Genomic DNA, 21522 nt, shown 5'->3' with positions numbered 1-21522 from the left:
GACTTGTGAGATCTTCCTGGACCAGGGCTCGAATCCGTGTCCCCTGAATTGGCAGCCGGATTCTTAACCACTGTGCCACCAGTGAAGCCCAACAGTTCTTATTCTCAAAAGCAAATTGATTAAATGGGGGTGGGGGGTGCAACTTTTTTACAGTTTATTCAATTAATTTTTTTACAAAGTCTAAAAATAGTAAGTGCATTATATTCAATGTGTTAGTATTAAGTTTTAAGTTAGCCAAGAAATACTGTGCCCAGATCACTAGGCACTCAAGATGAATACAACTTAGCCCTTAGGATGAACATGTTCACAGTTCAGTGCATGAGCCAAAGATGAACCAAGGGTTCTGAGAAATTGAAGGAGAATGTTGCTACCATTGTCTGTAGAAGTCACAGCAGGTTTCATGCGGAGGTGATATTTGAATGGATTCTTAAAGGATAATAAGGTTTTGTCAGGCAGAGAAGAGAAGAAACGTATTCCCAGCAGTGGCAATAGAATGTGCCAAAACTGTACACAGGCAGGAGCACACCTACTGAGTTTGATGGTCAGTTTTACAAAGTCTGAACAAAGAGTAGATGAAGAAGAAGGTCAAGAGACGAAGTCAAAGAAGTGACTATGACCAAATGTAAAGTGTTTGTATTTTAAGCATGAATGTATGTTCTTCCTAAAGAAAGATGTAAGAAATCAATTTTCTTCTTAACTGGTTATTCCTTAGTGGCATTACTTATAATCTCATACCTTTCAGTTTTAAAAAGCACCTCAAGATATCATCTGATACAGCTACCAATCTCCAAGGAAGAGTAATGTCACTATTTTGTACTGGTAGCAATGCTATTTGTGGTTCAGAAAGTGTATGAAATTCCAGTTCAGACAACTAGTAGAAAGCAGATGTCAACTGTACATCATAGAGATTGTTGAAAATAAACTTAAGTGAAGAAGTATCCTATTTTTTGTTTTTCTTATATAACAGATCTTGCACTGGAACATTAGTAGTTCTTTTGGAAGATGATAATGATCACGCACCACAAATTGGAAAAGAAGTGATTTGGATTTTGCTGTTCTCAAACTTGTAGATCAAGATGGACCTGATAATGGGCCACGTTTTCAATTCATTCTCGATAATTCTGCCAGCAAACTTTGGACAATAGAGACATTAACGGATGGTATGTAGTTATGCTAAACCTTCTAATCAATAGGAACTTAAGATGGTGGTCTCGATTTTCACCTTAGTTCATTATAATAAATAAATATTAATTTTAGTAAATTATTTTATTGATCCCAGAAAAAGGATAATACCTTGTTTTTTAAAGCAATGAATAATATACTTATGTTTAGACTCTTGTTCTGAATATCTTTAAGAAAACATACAAATCCATTTTAATATAATATTTGAATAATATATTAAATATAGAATAGTATAGGTAAGCATAGAGCAATGTCAGTTAATTTTCCTGGCTTTTCAAGAAATCAAAATCTGTCTTTTTTTCACATAGGTAAAACTGCCATTCTTCGTGGACTGCAAAATCTTGATTATAACTATTATTCTGTGCCTCTCCAAATAAAAGATAGACATGGTGTTTCTGCAGAACACATGTTATCAGTGAGAGTATGTGACTGTACAATTCCATCTGAATGTAGAATGACTACTAAAGTTCCGAGAGATGCAAGGCGATCAAATGCAATACTTGGAAGATGGGCTATTCTTGACATGGTGTTGGGTTCTGCATTGTTGTCAAGTAAGTATAATTATCTAGAATGTGTTAGCTGAAATGTTATCTAATATTTTTTAAAACATATGGCAGTTCTTTACATCAGTGACATTTATAGCCTTTGATAAATGTGTCCTTTTAAAAATCTTGCGTGAACTCTATGGCTTGGGGTACTGAGTCATAGATGAATAAACCTATCAGTAAGAGCAGATTAAATTTAAAGTAATTTTCAGAACTATAGCCTTAGTTCTTCCAAGAATTAGCTGTGAGACACTGGGTAAATCATTTCCTCTTCTTTAAGTGCTTTTTTCCATGTGTGAAGTGAAGAGATTGGATAAAATTAATGTTAAGATTCTCTCCCGTACAAAATATTATAGTCTCTCAACCAGCCACGTTCATATAGTGAATGCACAGAAAGAGTTAGTGAAAAGAGTAGTTTCAAAATTTACTTAGATGTTTATGCTCATTATTAATGTATATTAATGAAGTGATTTAGCATACATCTTAATAAGACTCCAACGTGGGAGAAATGGTCATACGGTGAGCCACTGAGGAAAAGTAATGGATGCAAAGAATCCTAAGATTTTGCATTCTGCAAACTGGTTTTTGGAGGTGCAAAAGTGATGGAAATCATTACCCAGGCTTCCCTCCTTCCTTCCTCCCTCCCTCTCTTCCTCTCTCTCCTCTTTCCTTTGTTTGCTCCTTTCCCCTTCCTTCCTCCCTTTTTTCTTTTTTTAACAATCTATTTGACTACATACAGCCTATTTGCATTTACAAACTTTTCCCATAGTCTTTACTTTGTCTGTGTTCATTGATTTGTGTTTCAGGTTAAACTGGATATTCCTCTTAGCACCTGATGTACACTTTCAAAGCCAGGCACTGATTTTACATAATTGCCTTTCCTGTTTGAGTTATGCCTAATGTTCTTTGTTTTGTGATTCTAAGATCTTTGAGTTGTTGTTCTCTGTGGATTTTAAATACCAATAATACTAGCTTAAATTCCAATCAAATGCAGTTACTATTTCAGTGTGGAGGAAATAAGGAAAGCATTTAATTCTGGACCTGGGAAGAGAGCTATTAATAAACTATGTTCACTTCATCTTTCTTCCTTTTAATTGATTTGTATCTTATTTAGCCTAATAACATAACCTCACTAAGACAGAGCTGGTCTGTATACTAATACATTTGTTAATATTCTGTTTTAAATTTTATGATCCAAAGAGATCTCAATTTATGGAACAATTTTTTTAAAGTTCTCTGAAGAAACTTTAAAACAAATCAAATGATTCAAATGAATTAATATATACCAGCATGAAAAAATGCTATTTTACTTATATATTTTTATTTTTTAGGTATTTTGTTTACATGTATCTGTGTTACTGCTAAGAGTACAGTAAAGAAATGTTTTCCAGAAGATGTAGCCAAGCAAAACTTAATTGTATCAAATACTGAAGCACCCAGAGAAGAAGTGATGGTAAATCAGATTTCACTTTGCTTTGTATGGTGGTTCAATGATGACAGTTGATTATTATGTAAAATAGTAATAATAATAACAGCTAATGCTTACTGAGCACTTATTATGCCAAGCAGAGCTCCAAGTGCCCTGCATGTATTAATTCACTTAAACTTCATAATTCTACTGTATTGGTTTCCTAGGGCTGCAATAACAAAGCACCGCAAACTGAGTAACTTAAACAGTTGAAACTTATTGTCTCACAATTCTGAAGGCTAGAAATTAAGACATCAAGGTATTCACAGAACCATCTCTCTCTGGAGGTGCTAGGATTCTGTTCCAGTCTTCTCTCCTAGCTTCTGATAGTTCCTTGGCTTGTGACAGCATAAATCAAGTCTTCATATGGCATTCTGTATGTGTGTGTGTCTGTGTCCAACTATTCCCTTTTGGATTAGGGACCCACCTTAACTGAGTATGACCTTATCTTAATTTAACTAATTACATCTATAATGACCCTATCTTCAAATAAGACCACATTCTGAGGCACTGAGGGTTGGGACTTCAACATATGAATTTTGTTGGGGGGAGGGGATACAATTTAACTTATAACACCTATGATATGGATACTATTATTATCCTGATTTCATGCATGGGGAACAGAGAGGCACAGCAGTTAAGTGATTTGCCCATGGTGGGAAATAAGTGAAAGAGAATTGTTAGTTTCAATCTGGTTTATTCATTTTAGGAAGCAAATATTAGACTCCCCACACAGAAATCCAACATCTGTGACACAAGAATGTCTGTTAGCACACTTGGTGGCCAGGGAGTCAAAACACATCAAAGTTTTGAGGTGGTCAAAGGCTGCTACACTTTGGACCCCATCAAAGGAGGCAGACATCAGACCTTGGAATCTGTCAAGGGTGTAAGACAAGGAGTGACGAATACCAGCAGATACATATACAACGACTGGCACAGCTTCACCCAACCTCGGCTTGGTGAAGTAAGTGCCAGTGTCTTCAAGTTCATATTATATGAAAGTACACTACTTATAAATCAGGATTTCCCCAAAGTTTTCCTCCTCCTACATCTGGAGCTCATCACCTTTTCATGTTAAATTATCATAGAGATAGATGGGTGTTAGGTCCAAAACCAAAGAGAAAAACGATCTTGTAAAGTTCAATTTTTAAAATAAGGTTTACAAAACTTGATCTAGGAGTGGCATATGTAGGCATTTTATACTTTAGGACGTGTAAAAAAACTGATAGCTTCTTCCCTAAAAGTTGCCAGGAAAATCACCTAGAGTGAAATATTTGTTATGGAGTACTGTGCAGATCACAAATGATAAATATTTTTAGTATGTTGAATCCTCCATGTGGTTATGAAATCTTGACTATCGCCCTCAACCAGATAGATCGTTAAGCTTTTATGTGGGGTTTTAGCTCCTTGTTTTATGCTCAGATCAATCAACATAGATTAATATTAGCCAGTTAATGTATTATATTATTATAGGTATATAATAGTGTATAAACATAAGAATCATAGCTTATTTTGGTTTCCCCCAAATATGTGAAAAAGTTGCAGAGATACATTTCAGTTATAGAATCTCATGTTTAAATGGGAAATTGTAAACTAGTTGTGTGATGTATGTGGAGCTTTTGTTTTCGTCAATGTGTTCAGTAGGAGCATTTATATATTTGCTATGCTTTAATAATGAATATAATACAGACCAATCATGTGCTTTTTTTTTTTTTGCTGTACGCGGGCCTCTCACTGTTGTGGTCTCTCCCGTTGTGGAGCACAGGCTCCGGACGTGCAGGCTCAGAGGCCATGGCTCACGGGCCCAGCCGCTCCGCGGCACGTGGGATCTTCCCGGACCGGGGCACGAACCCGTGTCCCCTGCATCGGCAGGTGGACTCTCAACCACTGCGCCACCAGGGAAGCCCCCATGTGCATTTTTTATGTGTAGGGATCCATTAGAGGACACACTCTGATTAAAAATTAAACAGTAATAGGTAAATCAAAGACATTATTTTTATGCTACTACATTTAGGTGTTTTTTTTAAAAATAATAAAATGTGCCTTTTCAAAACAGAAGGTGTATCTGTGTGGAAAAGACGAGGAGCATAAACATTCTGAAGACTACGTTCACTCCTATAACTACGAAGGAAAAGAGTCTGTGGCCGGCTCCGTTGGCTGCTACAGGGATCTGCCGGAAGAAGAGGGACTTGAGTTTCTAGATCATCTGGAACCCAAATTTAGGACCCTAGTGTGTAAAGAAATAAATGTGCCTTTTAATAGAGTAACATCTACGATGCATATGTAGGAGTCTATTGAATGTAAAATGACAGCAGCATCTGCTAAAGTGTTTGTTTATTGGAGGTAAACTTCCAGTCATATAGATAAGGATACTATAAATACGAAGCTCCCTCTAATTCTCCTCGTCTGAGATAACTTCCATGTTCTCTAGAAATAAATGTTTCATTTATTAATTTCCATTTATATGCGTTTACATATTGCCCTTTCTAGGACTGTACTATGTGCTGTCTTGCACCTTCTATTTGAAAACTTATGTTACTTGGTATGCTCTGGAAGAGTATACGGGGGAGCTAGTGAAAAGTACATTTTTATTTTAGATGAAAATTATATATTTTCTTCACAGTTTTGGGGACAATTATGCTTTTAGAAATATTGTCTTTGGTGCAAGAGAATTGCTTCCTCTATCTGCATGGCTCTGTGCTGAAGGATTTTTTAAACATTCTTTGATACAGTCTCCAACTGGTGAATAAGGTTCATCTCCCACTATATTTTTCACCCTCTGGAGGTGCTCCCAGCTCGATCCTGAGATCTCTGTCCATGTGGATGCATCATCAGGTTCCTACAGGTTCTAGAATTGTTGGAAAGACATGGACCAGAGCAAGCTCACAGCAATTTGAGCCTCTGAGATTTTTTTTGAAGGATCACATGAGAGGATTTCCATGAAAGAATTGCAGCCTTGATGCCCATGGGTTGACTGAAACCCACAAATGTGTTTTGTTTGCCCACCATGATGTATTATTACTTTTTAAAAATATAAATACCTTGGCAAGGACATGCTCTCTCTAGTGTGACACACGCCCACCATCTTCAAGCATTTGGGGAACTAGCCCAGCAGGCATTAGGCTTACAACCCTGATACACAGTACTTAGCCCTTTGATTATGCTAAAGATTGAATGACTATCTAACCCGGAACTTAATACTCAGGCTGCGTTGGTAATCACTTTCAAAAAATGTTAAATCAGAAAAAGTGTCTGGCATATATATGTTAAAAAATTGAAATCTATTAATGCAATTCTTACCAAACATTACTTGAATGGTGGTGGATAAAAAAATGAAAACATGAGTTAATAAACTATTTTGAATATATAGCATTTTAATAGGACATTATATTTTATTAATTTAGAAAGAAACCATATATTTAAATAATATTTTAATAGTGTTTTGTGCCAAACTCTATAGATTTATAAACATTAACTGTATATATCACAAGGATATTTCTTGTTCAGACAAAAATAATTTTTTTTATCTATTAGTTGGTTAACCTTTGAAACAAATGAGTATCTGATTTTCTTAAATTTTGTGATTAGTCTCCTTATTCTTAGTCAGTTTCTAAGTAAAGGTGTTTCTTGATATGAAGTTGGATATTAGAGCAGAAAAAAAAAAGTAGTTTTAATAAGTAAGATTATATTTTAAAAGGTGTCCTTTTTTTTTTTTTTTTTTTTTTTTGCGATACGCGGGCCTCTCACTGTCGTGGCCTCTCCTGTTGCGGAGCACAGGCTCCGGACGCGCAGGCTCAGCGACCATGGCTCACGGGCCCAGCCGCTCCGAGGCATGCGGGATCTTCCCGGACCGGGCCATGAACCCAAGTCCTCTGCATCGGCAGGCGGACTCTCAACCACTGCACCACCAGGGAAGCCCTAAAAGGTGTCCATTTTTATAGCTATTGTCAGTAAAATAATTTTGGAGAGTAATGCAATTTCTGGATATCTGTTATTTGATGTACATGTTACTCTGACAATGATACCAGTTTTGAAATTTTAAAATATAATATTAAAATTTTGGAAATATATAATAATAACGTGTTAAGTTATATTCTTGAATGTAGATGCAGTATGTTTGCTAAGCAATTAAAACTCACTAGTCGAACATTAACTTACATGTTTGTTTATGTCTTCATATTTCTTAAATTTAAGAATGAAAGAGAAAATTTGTATCTGAACATAAAATACAATTAAAGGGCAAAGGCTGATTTCTCAATCAGCAAGAGAAGACACTCTAAAATTATAACCAAAATTATTAGAGGGGCTTCCCTGGTGGCGCAGTGGTTGAGAGTCCACCTGCCGATGCAGGGGACACGGGTTCGTGCCCCGGTCTGGGAAGATCCCACGTGCCGTGGAGCGGCTGGGCCCGTGAGCCATGGCCGCTGAGCCTGCGCGTCCGGAGCCTGTGCTCCGCAGTGAGAGAGGCCACAGCAGTAAGAGGCCCGCATACCGCAAAAAAAAAAAAAAAAAAAAAAAAAAAAAAAAATTATTAGAAAGTGTGGGAAATGAATTTGTATAAAGAAGTTTCGACTATTTTAAAATGTTTTCAAAATGTTAAAACTTAGGGTTTCCCTGGTGGCGCAGTGGTTGCGAGTCTACCTGCCAATGCAGGGGACACGGGTTCATGCCCCGGTCCGGGAAGATCCCACATGCCGCGGAGCGGCTGGGCCCGTGAGCCATGGCCGCTGAGCCTGCGCGTCCGGAGCCTGTGCTCCGCAACGGGAGAGGCCACAACAGTGAGAGCCCCGTGTACCGCAAAAACAAAAAAACAAAACAACAACAAAAATGTTAAAATTTATCTCACAGAGGAACTATGATGCCTTTTGGTTTATCTAGGAAGTTCAAAGTCATTCTTTATTTACACTCAAAATTAAATGTTAATTGTATGATTGATGAAATTTATGAAACTCTGCTGAACTGTTTACAACTTTAGTTTGTTAACAGAACATTGTATTTGATGGATTATTTCATGTAAGTTAATTGTCTGTTAATTAATTGTCAGTAAGTTAATCATTCTGAATTGTTTTCAAGAATTAAATCTATAGTTAGGGAAAATATATAATTAAAGTTTCTTATCTTGATCAAGATCTCAAACTATTTCATGTGAAAAAATTCCATGGAAACACCAAGACAGATGAAAATTGATATAATTGTTATAAATGAGCTTTGTTAAATATTTCCTTAACTTTGCTGAGCTTTTAATTCCTCCTAGGTTTATTAAAAATATTTTGTAAAATTTGATATCTATGCATATGTTTACTCATAGAAAATGGAATATGCTATGTTATTTGGGAAATGTTCACAATAGATGTTCTAGAGTTGAGGATTTTTATTATCATAGAGGAAAAGCTAACTCCATTTTGGTGTGCGTTAGTTATAAAAGTCCTGTACTAGTTGAAAATCCTCAATTAGATTAGGGCAATGAAACAAATTATGTATATTGTTACATGTTTCTGCTGCCTTTATCTACTTTTCTAATAAATGTTAAGGAACATTTTATTTGACCAGAAACTGCCTTTGTCTTTCTATATAATTAGGTTAAAGAAAAGAGTACTACGTATAGCATGAGAAAGCACTACTAAGAATGGATAAAGCAACTACACGCCAATAAAAATTAAAAAAAAAAAAAAGAATGGATAGATCCTTGTATACTTTGTAGGGCCCAGTAAATTTAAGTGAGCATAGTTTTAAAAAACTCTTTGAAAGGATAGTGTTGCATAAAAAATAAAAACCACACTTGATCTCAAATCCTTGCCACTACCAATAAAATAATAACCACTTTCAAATATATAGATAGAATAATTGTGTAAGAAATGTTATGTGCAAAGTATATTTATAATATGCATTTCATGTGGATAGATCAAGTTATTTTAAAATCTTTACTTAAAGTTTTTTGATTGATAGGAATAAAATGCCCTTTATAAAATCAATCTATGGAGTTAGACGTTGTTTATTTACTAACTTTAGAGAAAAAAACAATTAAAAATAAGTATGACCTTCCTCTGTATTTGGTCTGAGGATACATAAGATTTCAAATTTTTAAAAATTTAGTTGTCACAGTACAACAATGAATACCTGTAATTGTGGAGTGTTTTTATTTGTCCATGTTTAGGGACCATTAAATTCTATAACATGGAATTATTATTAAAAGGAAATTTCAAGGCTTCCTTTGAGATACCTGAATTTTTACCTAGAATTCATACCAAAAATTCACATAGAATTATTTTCTGCCAGGTATAGTTCAAGGAAAACTAAAAGGAACCCTCTAATCCAAAGTGGAAATGAAAGAATTTTCTTATTTTGACTTTGTCTCTCTTAAAATATGTAGAAAGCTTAGGAATTAAGAGTGGATGACATTTATATGGTTCATTTACATAAAATGTAAAATCCAACTTCACAAAGACCTTTTGCCCATTGTAGGCATTCTATAAGAGAGCTAGTTTACTATTCTACATCCACCATATTTTCCACCTCTTTGAGATCCATAACGAAATTCTAAATCAGTGGTTCTTGAAGTGTGATTCCTGGACCAGAAGCATCAGCATCACCTGGGAATGTGCCAGAAAGGCTAATTCTTGGGTCTCTTCTCAGATCCACTGAATAAAAAAGTCTGTGGGGGAGGCCTTGCAGGTGTTCCCAGTGTACAAGTTCACCTCTGTACTAGGTCTTTGCTACTCAGTGCTGTTTATAACACCTGACAGCAGGTGAAGAAAGTGGATTCAGGTCCCACCCCAGACCTATTGAATCAGAATCTGCATTTCAACAAGCTCTCCCAGGAGATCCCTTTGTACATGAAATTTGACAAGCACTGTATAGATGATCCCTTGGTTAGAACCTGCAAAAACTAATAGATGAACAACACAATTAGCCAATTAGAGTGAGTACACTGGTAGGCTCAGGCAGCAGGTCTACGGCTGCCAAATGGTAAGGAAATTTGTCCCGGCTCACCTGGTGACCCCAATTCAAGGCCACGTCTCTTCTGTTCACCCACACAGCAGAATCTCCCACCCTACTCTGTGTTCTTCTGTACCTGAATAACTGTAACTGACTCTCTGTATACTTTGTACCTTATGATTGCATATATTGGAGGGCATACAATGGCACATAGGGTAACCAAATTTAGGTACATGGCATACTCACTGCCATTTTACTTAGTGAATATATTTTGCCAACCCATAATTGAGGGAAAAAAATCACATTTTGGCATTATTTTTGGTCAGGGTCTATCCAACAAATTTACTAAATTATGTTTAAAAACCAACCTGAATAACCTGGATAGTTTAAGCAACACACTCGCAGTATCCTGAGATCATTTTGGCAAATAGATGACTTGACGTATTCTTTTCTTACTGAGCCAGTTCATCACCATGTACGTTTTTAAGCTTTTATTTTTCTGGGTGTAGCTGACTTTGAATATCATAGGTGTGGCTAGGAAGCTGTCAGAACCAGCTGTGTTTCACTGAGTAACCATATTCTGTCATGATTATTTCTTTTCATTTCAGACTGGGAAATCAGGCAGAAGGAAATGAAGACAAATTTTCAGAGTTATCTTAATCTAATATTTATGTGTTATTAATATTAACTAGATAACAAATAATTATTAAAATTAAATATGAATTTGGTATTGATATTTTAATATTAAATACATTTGAAGTTAAATATCAAGGGGACACTTGCCACTGACAAACACATGTCCCTTGATATTTTGTGACAGTTGTGACAGAGACTTCTGGTTGTTTACCAACTATCCCCTAACCTAGCTATTTCTTAGAGATGGACCTTGATTTCATTCAGAATGGCTATGGGCCTCACTAACAGACCATTATTTCCCAATCCCTTGAACTAAGTGTGACGTGTCCTAGATTCTGGTCAACGAGAAGCAAGTGAATTGCTGTGTATGAAATTTCTGAGTAGGTGTTTTAAAGGAGCTGATTCAGCTGGAAGATGTTTTTATGTTTGTTTTTGTTTTGTTTTATTTTGTTTTTTGCATTCCTCAATTGAATTTCATGATTGCTAGAACACAGATGTGATGGCTGGTGCTCAAGCAGCCATCTTATGATGCTTCAGATTGGAAACCATGAGCCATTTGTTGAGAATGATGGAGCATCAAGATAGAAGGAGCCTAAATCCCTTGTGACTTTGTGGAGCCTCCAAACCTGCCCTGGTCTTCCTGCCTCTGGACCTGTCCACTTGAGTGACTAAACCTTTCTGTGTTTAAGCAATGAAATTTTAGATTTTCTGTTAAATGTAGCTAGTCTAATCTGATATAGGGAGAGAACAGAGACTGGATGGAAATAATTGTTTTACTTAAGTCATGATTCAATTAACTTAATCTGCCTTGGGAACTCATTTTCTTTTGGCTAAGATTTCAAAAATGGTTGTTCTTGAAGATAGTTCTGTGTTCTCTAAACAGTCTCAAGGCAAAATGAAGTATTAATTATTTAATGGAAGTCAAAAAGGTGTACCTTTTCTTCACTTGAAAATATTCTTTTCTGTTCTCCCTGAAGTCAGAAGCCTGACTTTGTCAGAAGGCATGGGTCTAGGAGTGAGACAGTCTGGACTTTTCTATTAACTTGTTTTATGATCTTTATGAAGTCATTGAAGCTCATGTACTTCAATCCCCTCAACTGTAAAAAGGATTTTATTTGTTGGTTTTATAAGCCCAACTGACGTTCTTCAATGCAGCGATTATGTTTCAGTCATCACTGTGCTCTCCCTTACACCTGTGCTTGACAAGAGTTTTTGTTTGTTTGTTCATTTTGTGTGTGTCAATAGTATATATACATGGCATTTAGTATTTAATTGATGCATTAAATTAAAAATTTCAACGAAAACATCTTCCCTAATTTTAAAACACACCTTTTAAGATTTAGCATACTATTTCCACTGCTTCAGTCTCTGTCCCTATAAATTGTGTGATCAAATGGATGTGTTCCCTTAAGTCTGAGGGATTCAATGTTTGGTTGCATTCTAATAGCCTGAGGCATGGTCACATTTTTCAGTTAATTAATATATAGGTAAATAAAAGCAAATACAATTTATTTTCCTATTAATTAATCCAACAAATTACCAGTCTAAAATATTTCTTATGCCAATTCAACTAGACTTCAAAATGAGTAAAGGTGAGTTTAACAAACACAGGAAGTTGAGGAGGTTTTAGCAGGTGACAAGGAAGACAATTTTATTGTTTTGCTGTATGACAAATGGTGATTCCACATGCCTATTAACTTAGTTGGAATTCTGCTCGTCCACATTAGAGGCTATATAAAAAGGTATTTTAAAAATGATCTCAGGGGCTTCCCTGGTGGCGCCGTGGTTGAGAGTCCACCTGCCGATGCAGGGGACACGGGTTCGTGCCCCGGTCTGGGAAGATCCCACATGCTGCGGAGCGGCTGGGCCCGTGAGCCATGGCCGCTGAGCCTGCGCGTCCGGAGCCTGTGCTCCGCAACGGGAGAGGCCACAACAGTGAGAGGCCCGCGTATCGCAAAAAAAAAAAAAAAAAAAAAGATCTCAGGACTTGTATTAGACTACTTGGTGACAGAAATAAAGTGGCTTATTTATTTATTTAGACATCATAAACCACCTGATCCTGCCTGCTCAGGGCACATTGTCGCCCAGTAGCCAAAGCCAGAACCCTGGGCATCACCCTTGACTCTTCCTCCACTGCCCTCCCCCATCCAACATCCCACATAGAACTACAACCAGTTCACTCTAGCTCTTAATTATCTCTTAATTTAATCAATTTCTTGTAAAGAATCAATTTCTTATAAAGTGGTTTAAATAGGCAAAAGTTCGTTTTCACTAATGTAAAACAAGTTCAGAGTCTTGGACTTACAGGGGCTTCTTAATATCATCAATGTCCCAGGAGCCTTCACTTATTCTGCTCAACCATCCTTTGCTTCACAAATCACAAGATGATTTGTGAAGCAAATTACAAATTGCTTCAAAATCACAAGATGGCTCATGCAACTCCAGCTATCACATCTGAGTCTGAGGCAGGAAAAAAAGAGGAAGGAGGAAGACTTTCTTTTTAGGGAGCGTTTCCAGAAGCTCCCTCCAACAATTCCTGCCTACATATCCTTGGGAGAACTTAGTCACTTGTCCATCCCTAGCTGCAATAGAGAGTGAGAAATGTGGTTTATCAGCTGAACAAAATCAGGGCACTGTAACTAAGGAAGATGTTTAATAATGATAGGAGGTATTCTGGGGGCAAATATGCAGGAGGAATATTGTTTCTTATTCTTAACCAGTGTTTCCTGCCCCAGGTCAGTAAGATTCTTAGCAAAATATTTATTCAGTATATAATGATTTGCAGGGCAGGAATAGAGACGCAGACATAGATAACAGACATGTGGACAGGGAGGGGGGTAGAAGGGGAGGGTGGGATGAATTGGGAGATTAGGATTGACATATATACACTACCATGTGTAAAATAAATAGCCAGTGGGAACCTGCTGTATAGCACAGGGAGCTCAGCTCAGTGCTTTGTGATGACATAGATGGGTGGGATGGGGGGTGGGAGGGAGGTCTAAGAGGGAAGAGATATATGTATACATATAGCTGATTCACTTCGTTGTACAGCAGAAACTAACACAACATTCTAAAACAGCTATACTCCAATTAAAAAAAATAGTTAGTGGACTATATAATAGTTTGAGTGGCTCACACTCTTTCACATACCAAGTTTTACAAAATACTGCAGAGCTAAAGCTTATTTTAAAAGTGACATAAATATAACCTCAGTTTTTTTCAGAGATTTAAACCTGATTACTTCCTTAAACCGTATGTGGCCTGCAAATTTTGGGGGGTTTGGGGGGAGGAGAGGAGAAGCTTTTACAGTTGAAAAAAATATGAATAAACTGCTATATTAAAAATCAGGATATTTCACCCCAAATGCAAATTTATGACTTTGCTTGAAAAATTGGCGGGTCTGGCAACATGGAGTCCATATTCCCAAAGACCACCAATTGCTTGGAAGTGACAAGTGACTTTCCCAGGGTCTCTGCCAGTGCCAGAGCCCTATGAGGCTTGCCATTTATGTCTCAGATAAGAAGGCTGTCAATTGCCAATTATCATGACACTTGTACTATTGTTTTCTGAAGACAGATGTAGGAAGGAAAAGAGATGTATTTTTTGTGTTCTTATCTTCACAAAATCAGAATAATAAAAAGGGCTGCTCTTTTCAACCAACCTAACTTATTTATTTTGATTACTTTCCTGGACCCTGCAGGTGTTAAAGACTATGACTACTTACACTACATGAATTTTCAATATAAAATGGATTATGTTGCCATTTGGTGTACAATATAATTTGTTTCTTCATTATGTTCATTGTTTTCTCTCCCCTCCCCACATTTGAGTGTAAGCTCCATGAGGGCAGGGATCTTTGTGCTTAAAACAGTGTCTGGAACATGGAGGAAACTCAGTAAACGCTTGTTGAAGACAGTTACTGAGCACCTACTATGTGCAAGCATTACAGGATACTATCACAAATGTTATCTCATTGAAAATATTAATAACATACTTCCAAGTTTAGGTGTTTATTATTCCTTTTACCAGTAAGAAAACTGAGGCTGGGAGAGGTTAGCTGACTTAAACAAGATCAGACTGTTAGGTTTTCATAGAGCGAGGATTTAAAGGTAAGGCTGACCAGTATGGTTTTTGCACAAGAACAGACAAATAGGCTAAAGAGTTTTAAAATTCAGAAAGAGACCAGTGCAGAAATAGGAAATTAATATATGTTAAAAGTGTGGACGGCACACACCACTGAAAAAAGAAGAAATTATTTAGTGGTGTTGTTAGGAAAACTGATTCTTTACTAGAGAAAAACAGAACTGATTCCCTACTTAACATCATGTACAGAGTGGCCTCCAGATGGGATAAACTTCCTGTGGTGACAAAGACATAAGTTAATGGAAGACAATATAGAATATCTATATGACCCAGGAGTGGAGAAAGATTTTTAAAAAAACACCCAAAAAGCATATACCATAAAGAAAATTTTAAAAGATACATTTGATTACATTAAAATTCAGACTTTCTATTTAAACCTGATTAAAGATAATAGGTGATAGATTGGGAGAATACATTAGTTATGACTAAAACAGACAAGGGAATAATATCTAGAATGTGCAAAGAATTCTTACACATGACAGGAAGCACAATAGAAAAAAATGGGCAAAGGGTATGACCAGGCATTTTACAATAAAGGAATCCCAAAGCCTACAAAGTATATTTTAAGAAACCAGAGAAGTGCATTTTAAAATCATAAAATATCCCTTACACCTGTTGGACTGGCAAAAATTAGGAAGCTGATGCTTCCTTGTCAAAGTGACTCCCTGATTAAATCTAACTCTCCACCCTCCCAACTGCTACACACTCACAGTTGAATGTGGCTGAGGTAGGCCCAGCTCACATTTTAACAAATATACTAATACATGTCCATTATGTTTGAGATCAGATTAGGAACACTCACCCTGCTAAATTTGACTCAAGACATCATTTTATTAGGCCAATAAACATTAGAATTAGAAAAACAAAGAATTACTTACCAAAAAAACCTCCCAGGAGTCATTCATTCATTTATTCATTTACTCACTCATTCAACAATTATTTATTAGGCATCTACGATGTGCCAGGATTCATGCTGGTTAGTGCCAGGGATATAGGGAGAACCAAAAAGGTCAAGTGCAGTCATGAAAATGTATGGTCTTTGGTGAAAAACAAATATTAATCAAATAATTACTCAAATTTAACATTGTAACTGTGACAAGTGCTCTAAAGAACAGGCAGCTATTTAATGAGGAAGATTTGACCTGATCAGAGAGGGATTTGACCTGGTGGGAGAGAAAATAAAAGTTGCTATTTATAGGATGGGCCAGGCCAGAGACAGAAGAAAGTTCCAGGTAAGGGAAGAGCATATACAACACACCCATGGTAGAAGTGTGTGGCAATATTTAGAAGTCAGGTCGAGCAGAGGAATCCAGGCAAGGAGAATGCACAGACCCAGCCAGCAAGGGAAGAATAAAACAGGAAAAACAGGAGACATGACTGTCAAAGAAGCCAAGAGCAAATATGTTCTAAGTGAAGTGATCTCACAAAACAGTGAGTTTCCTGTCCTGAGGTCCGTTTCAGAATTTAACACATGAATTTTAGTCGGTGATTTTTCATCCTTATAGAACACTCTTTATATATCATTTTGCACTTAATTTGAGATTAGTCTTTTCTTTTACAAAAGAGTCAGCAGGAGGTGAATAGCAGGTGGAGAGTACTTGTTCAGCCCAATTGTACTTCCTTAGGCGTTTCCTTCCTTCAAGCACATGCCCTTTCTGTTTTTTTCACCACAGCATTCCCAGGGCTGAGAAAATGCCTGAGACATAGTTGATACTGAATAAATACTTGTCAAACTAGTTAGTTAGTAAAGCAAATAATTGAAAATGCTGTGGGTTTTTTTTTTTTTTTTTTTTTAATGCTGTGGTTTTAAGGATATATTTGTTCACAGCACTCCAGAGTGGCACATGTCAATGGCATTCTATTAAAGGCAAGAGCAGACACGGTCACGTTCAACACAACTGCCTCAGAATTCATTCATTGGCTTGTTTTTTAATTGAGGGTCTTTTAAGTGAAAGTACTTCAATAAGAACTGACTGCTTATTTCACTCTCTATCCCTTATTTATTTCAAAAAAATATTTTGAAAGGTAATGGAAGTTGAATTTGATTAGTATACTCTTTTATTGAGGACTATTTTGAAGAGAACTTCAAAGAAATATGGCAGCATTAAAAAATAAATATTTTATTTATCGAACAAGGCAGCACTTAAAAAGCTTTTCTCCCATCATAAAAGAATTCTGATGGTCCTTGCCCTAAGAAGTGCACGGTGTAAAATGAGAAATAGAAAAAGTGAACATAATTTCTATTCAATATGTTAACTGCAATACTAAGAATGCATACCATACTATGGGAATACAGGGTAGATATTCAATAAATGTTTGTTAAATGTTGAAAAAAAATTGGTCCCAATTTTCAGTAAGTACAAAACTAGTGCGAGCTGCGGCATCTCATTTTGGTATTGCATAGTTAATCCTTCTGAATCAGATGAGGTCTGGGGGTCGTGTTGGGGGGACGGAGGCTGAAGGATTTGGGAGTGGTGAGTGAATTAACACTGGGGTTCAGACCTAGACCAGTACCTGAGGAAAGAGGAAGAACAGGAACTAGGGAATTGTCATAAGGATGAAGTCGGGTGGGCGATGAGTGGTTTGTAAAGGTATGGTAGCAGCGGGCAGAAGAGGGATACCCATATTAACCAACATTCATGGAGCTCTTAGAATATGCTAGGCTTTATTCTGCATCATTTAATCTTGTAACAACTCTGAGAGGTAAATAGTCTAATTGTGCTCATTTTATTATGGTTACCTGATGTTTTCCTCTTCACTTTCACCTGTAAAGTAACTAGACAATGTCCTCCAACCTCATTTTTTCCCCCTTAGGTCTGTTTCCTTTGCTTTGAGGTTCCATTCTGTGTCATTGGCCACGCCAAGATAGAGGCACCCTAAAGATCACGTGTCCACATGGACCCTTCTCCCCAGGCTTCAACAGTGGAATCACGCAGCTCAAAGAGAGCTGTCCCTGTGTACTTATCAGTAAGTGGTATTTTTTTGTTGCCATTAATATGTTCAGTTTCCAGTTTCTGAAATTAGAAAACTGTGAAGTTAGGTTGCAGAGATGTGCTCCAAGTGCCTTGCTGTTTGTTGCTGTTTGCTCAGTTTTTTAAGGACAACTCTGGTTCTGACTTTCTACTTGGAAAGGAACACCTATTTCCAGCCAACTTCTCAAAAATAAGCCACAAGGAGTCTAAGTAGTTTAATTTTAGATGTGGAAGGTGCCATAGACAGCATCTAGTATTACTTTAATTATCTTACTTAACAAACAGGAGTGCTGAGCGCTAAGGTTATATGAGTGGCCCAAGACACAAAGGAACTTGGTCCTGACTTTTGGTCCGGTGCACTCTTTACTATAGCAGAATGGAAAACCAGTTCAAGGCAGCAAAATCATCTTCACAGCCAAAAGACATACTTAAAAATTTCATCTTCCTATATTTCATTGTCTCTTCAAATTTATACCTGTTGTTTCACGATTGTAGTATAGAAGAAGCTATTTCAGAAGCCATATAGTCTAATTTAAATCTATTAAATTAATTGGGTCCCTTGTTTAGAGTTTATAATTCATTTCTTTGTTTAAAGAATCACAATGAAACAAACAAGTCACCATCTTAGTAGCCTCCATCAGTTACTTAATGTGAAAGATGAAAATAAATATCTAAGGCGAATTCTTTTCAAATTGCTCTTCTCCCCTTTTCTGGAATGTGGAAAAACATGAGCTACCCTTAGGCATTAAAGGTTGAGGGGTAGGCAAGAGCTTGGAAATGTCCTATTGTCCAGGGCTAGGACGACAGCCTGAGTAGATTTCTTAAACCTGAAACTAGCTTGCTTCTCTTCCTCTGGAAAGCTTCATGCTAGAGATCATGATATCTTCATTAATAGGATGAGGTGTGTTTATGAAAGCATTGCTGGAAAAAACATGGGGGTTAAAAAATTATGGAAACAGAAGGATGTTAACCATAGTCTCATGCTGATGACTCAGGCTTATCTTACAAGCAAAGGTTCCATGACAAATTTTATATGTATGGAGACAACAGAACAGCTCATTATGTGTCATTCAGTAATAAAATAGAGCATGGGACTAATACATAGAATGTAAGGCAGGTACTGTTTGACAATACTTTTGAATTTAAGTATATGGTCAATATTATAATCATGTTGGCTCTGTGTATAATGGTATTAGGACTGTATATGTTTTCAAGAGCTGAAATGTATCACGGCTGGCTTTTCAAACAAGTTTTCTCCACACATCCCTGTGGAGACAAACCAAATGAGATGGAACAGACAAGTTTCTCCTTTGTGGTCAGAATTCCCTGGTTTAAGCCGTAATTGAAAAGAGGTGTAGGATGATTCCGAATGCCCTGCCATTGCTTTCTGAAGAGCTGCAAGCATACCTCTTTTATATTTTAATCTTCCAGGTTAAGTACTCCTATAATTCATCTAGTTTAAGTATACTTCAAACCAAAACATACATTTTATCCTATTCTTTTTCTTTTCTTACCACGAACTCTGGTTTTTATGGCGGGAAGGGAAGAGAGAAATCTCAGACGTCCAGGAGTCCAATTTAGGAGGTAAGTTACAAGAAGGTCAGTGGTTGGCTTTAACTGTGACAAAGGAGGGTCTTGGAGGAAGTCAGTAGGCCCGCATTTAACCAACGTCTACAAGATGTATTTTCCGTAGTAACTCACCCTTGATGCCTGGATTCCCTTATTTTAATTGATTAATTATTGTAATTTCCTTGTATCATTGCTATACTGGCCATGACATTTCTGTTAAAAAAAAAAAAGGCAAACAACAACAACAACAACCAAACAACACCCCAAGAAAGGTGTGCCACAGATGAAACCTCTGTCTGAATTGCACTTGGATGTCTGCAGTAAATTAACTCCAGCAAAGAGTGTATAAAACAGTCTACCTGGGGTCAACCCTCTAATAGGCGGGCCTTAGTTAGCTGTGACACAAAATGCGACCTCTCCAGCTCCCAGGCGGCCTTTGCGGGTCTGAAACTGGCCGCTGCGCACGGGGCGGAGTCGGGGCCGGGAGCGCGCCCCCTCCTGCGGCAGGACGCGCTCGGGGACCGAGTCTGTACAGTCAGGGCTTTTGCTGGGCAGGGCCAGCTGTTAATCCTCTAGGCAGATACCGGGGCGGTGGGGAGATGGGGCATGTAGGTGGCGTACGTAGGTGAGAAACACCTAGCGCAGAAAAAGGGTGGCGGCGACAGGGAGTTCCCACATGTTGGCGTTCTTCCAGAAATGACTTGAGAAAATACCAAGGTGGGGCCGATCGGTGTGTTTCGGAGGCGCCTGGAACCCCACCCTCGGTCAGAGGAAAAGCCCCTGGGGTGAGACGCAGGAGCTTCAGAAAAACCTAGAAGAAAAGCAGCTCCCTCCGCGCGCCACGGCCTCTGCCTCGCACTCCCGCGCGGCCGGCCCAGCCTGCGCCTGGCCCGCGGCCCTTCGCCCGGCTGCGCCTTCCCACCCCTGCCTTCCGGGTGCCTCGGCCGGCGACCTGCCTCCGAGTTCTCCCATGGCCGCAGCGCGACCCACAGGCTCCGCGAGCGGAGCCCTTTGCCGGCAACTCCTGCTGACCCTCGCGGTGAGTGGCTGCCCGGACCCCGGTCCCGAGTGGGCGCACGGACCCATGGGGGAGGGAGGGGAAACTTTGGGAGCGGGGGTCGGTGGTGGCGGCGGCCCATGCGGGGGGTTCTTGGGCCTGGGGCTGGCTGAAAAAAGTGCCGTAGGCTGGGGGAGGGGGGAGGGCCGACAGAGGAGAGCGAGCTGGGCGCAGCGCTCCCGCAGGGGAGGAGAAGCCTCGGGGTACAAGCCGGCGAGCGCCGCGCGCTCCGCGCTGCTTCTCTGCGCCTCGCGCACCTCCCCGGGCGGGGCAGTCCCTTCGACCTCAGTGCCGGGCTCCGGCCGCGGACGAGGGGAGCCGCTGGGCGGATGCGACCGAAATCGCAGGTCCTTGGGTGAAAGGACTAGGCGCCTTTTGATCTTACTGTGTGAGTGAAGTGGGGAGGGAAGAGCTGGGGCGGGGGCGGTCTCCACCCTCTGCGCCTAAAGATAGTAGATGGGCCGGCCCTCGGTGGTCCTTGGTATGGTTTCCATTGTTTGTCAGCACGTGAGATTTCATTCCCCTTAAACTTCGGGGAAATGGCTTTCCCGATCTCTCGCCTCGGAGGCATACAGATTCTCCCCGCTCCCGCATCCCCCGCCAAGCCCTCCAGCTCTAGTTTCCTTCCCGCTTTAAAGGAGGGAAAAAGGAGGTGGCCTTATTCGGAAGGGATAGCCCCCCTCCCGGGCAGGAAAGGCTGAGATCTCTTTGGGGGACCTCAAGGCATAGGAATCCAGTGCGGGGAGAGCAGCCCCTGGGAGAGTGTGGGATCAGAGGTTCCCCAGTCAGGGCTTCCTGGGTCTCCTGGAAGGACAAAATTTACATAGACCAAGTACAGAGGGCTAAGCGGGTAGTGTCCTTTCACGTTGAGCCGCAGGCGTTGGAGCTCTAGTCCCTAACCCTGAAGGACAAGGGGACGAACCTGGAGAACAGACAGAGGGAGGATTCCTTCTGGGAGGAGTGCAACTGGCGGCGGGAAATATCCGTGTACTTTCCCTTACTCTACCGCTCTCA

At 39.0% G+C, this 21522-nt stretch overlaps 2 protein-coding genes across 5 annotated transcripts in view; both read left to right on the top strand.

The window, feature by feature from the left end:
- Nucleotides 1-20027, top strand: part of DSC1 (desmocollin 1) — a gene marked incomplete at both ends in the record, with an annotated part of 43679 nt that extends 23652 nt beyond the window's left edge. Inside the window, 7 exon segments of the mRNA XM_081252133.1 lie at nt 968-1038; nt 1041-1160; nt 1491-1733; nt 3059-3180; nt 3905-4159; nt 5252-5478; nt 19832-20027. Coding sequence (XP_081108259.1) covers nt 968-1038; nt 1041-1160; nt 1491-1733; nt 3059-3180; nt 3905-4159; nt 5252-5478; nt 19832-20027 — 1234 coding nt within the window.
- Nucleotides 19888-21522, top strand: part of DSC2 (desmocollin 2) — a 308378-nt gene continuing 306743 nt past the window's right edge. For 3 of the 4 annotated variants that reach the window (XM_081252455.1, XM_081252453.1, XM_081252454.1), the window contains exon 1: nt 19888-20490. In XM_081252455.1, the coding sequence (XP_081108581.1) occupies nt 20422-20490 (69 nt within the window). In that variant the 5' untranslated portion in view covers nt 19888-20421. The remainder of the gene's footprint in view (nt 20491-21522) is intronic. The other variant, XM_081252452.1, reaches the window with a different exon arrangement.

This window comes from Mesoplodon bidens (genome assembly GCF_964165515.1).
Source record: "Mesoplodon bidens genome assembly, chromosome: 13".
Lineage (NCBI taxonomy): Eukaryota > Metazoa > Chordata > Mammalia > Artiodactyla > Ziphiidae > Mesoplodon > Mesoplodon bidens.
The sequence above is the reverse complement of the archived record's forward strand: the minus strand, read 5'-3'. Positions and strand labels throughout refer to the sequence as shown.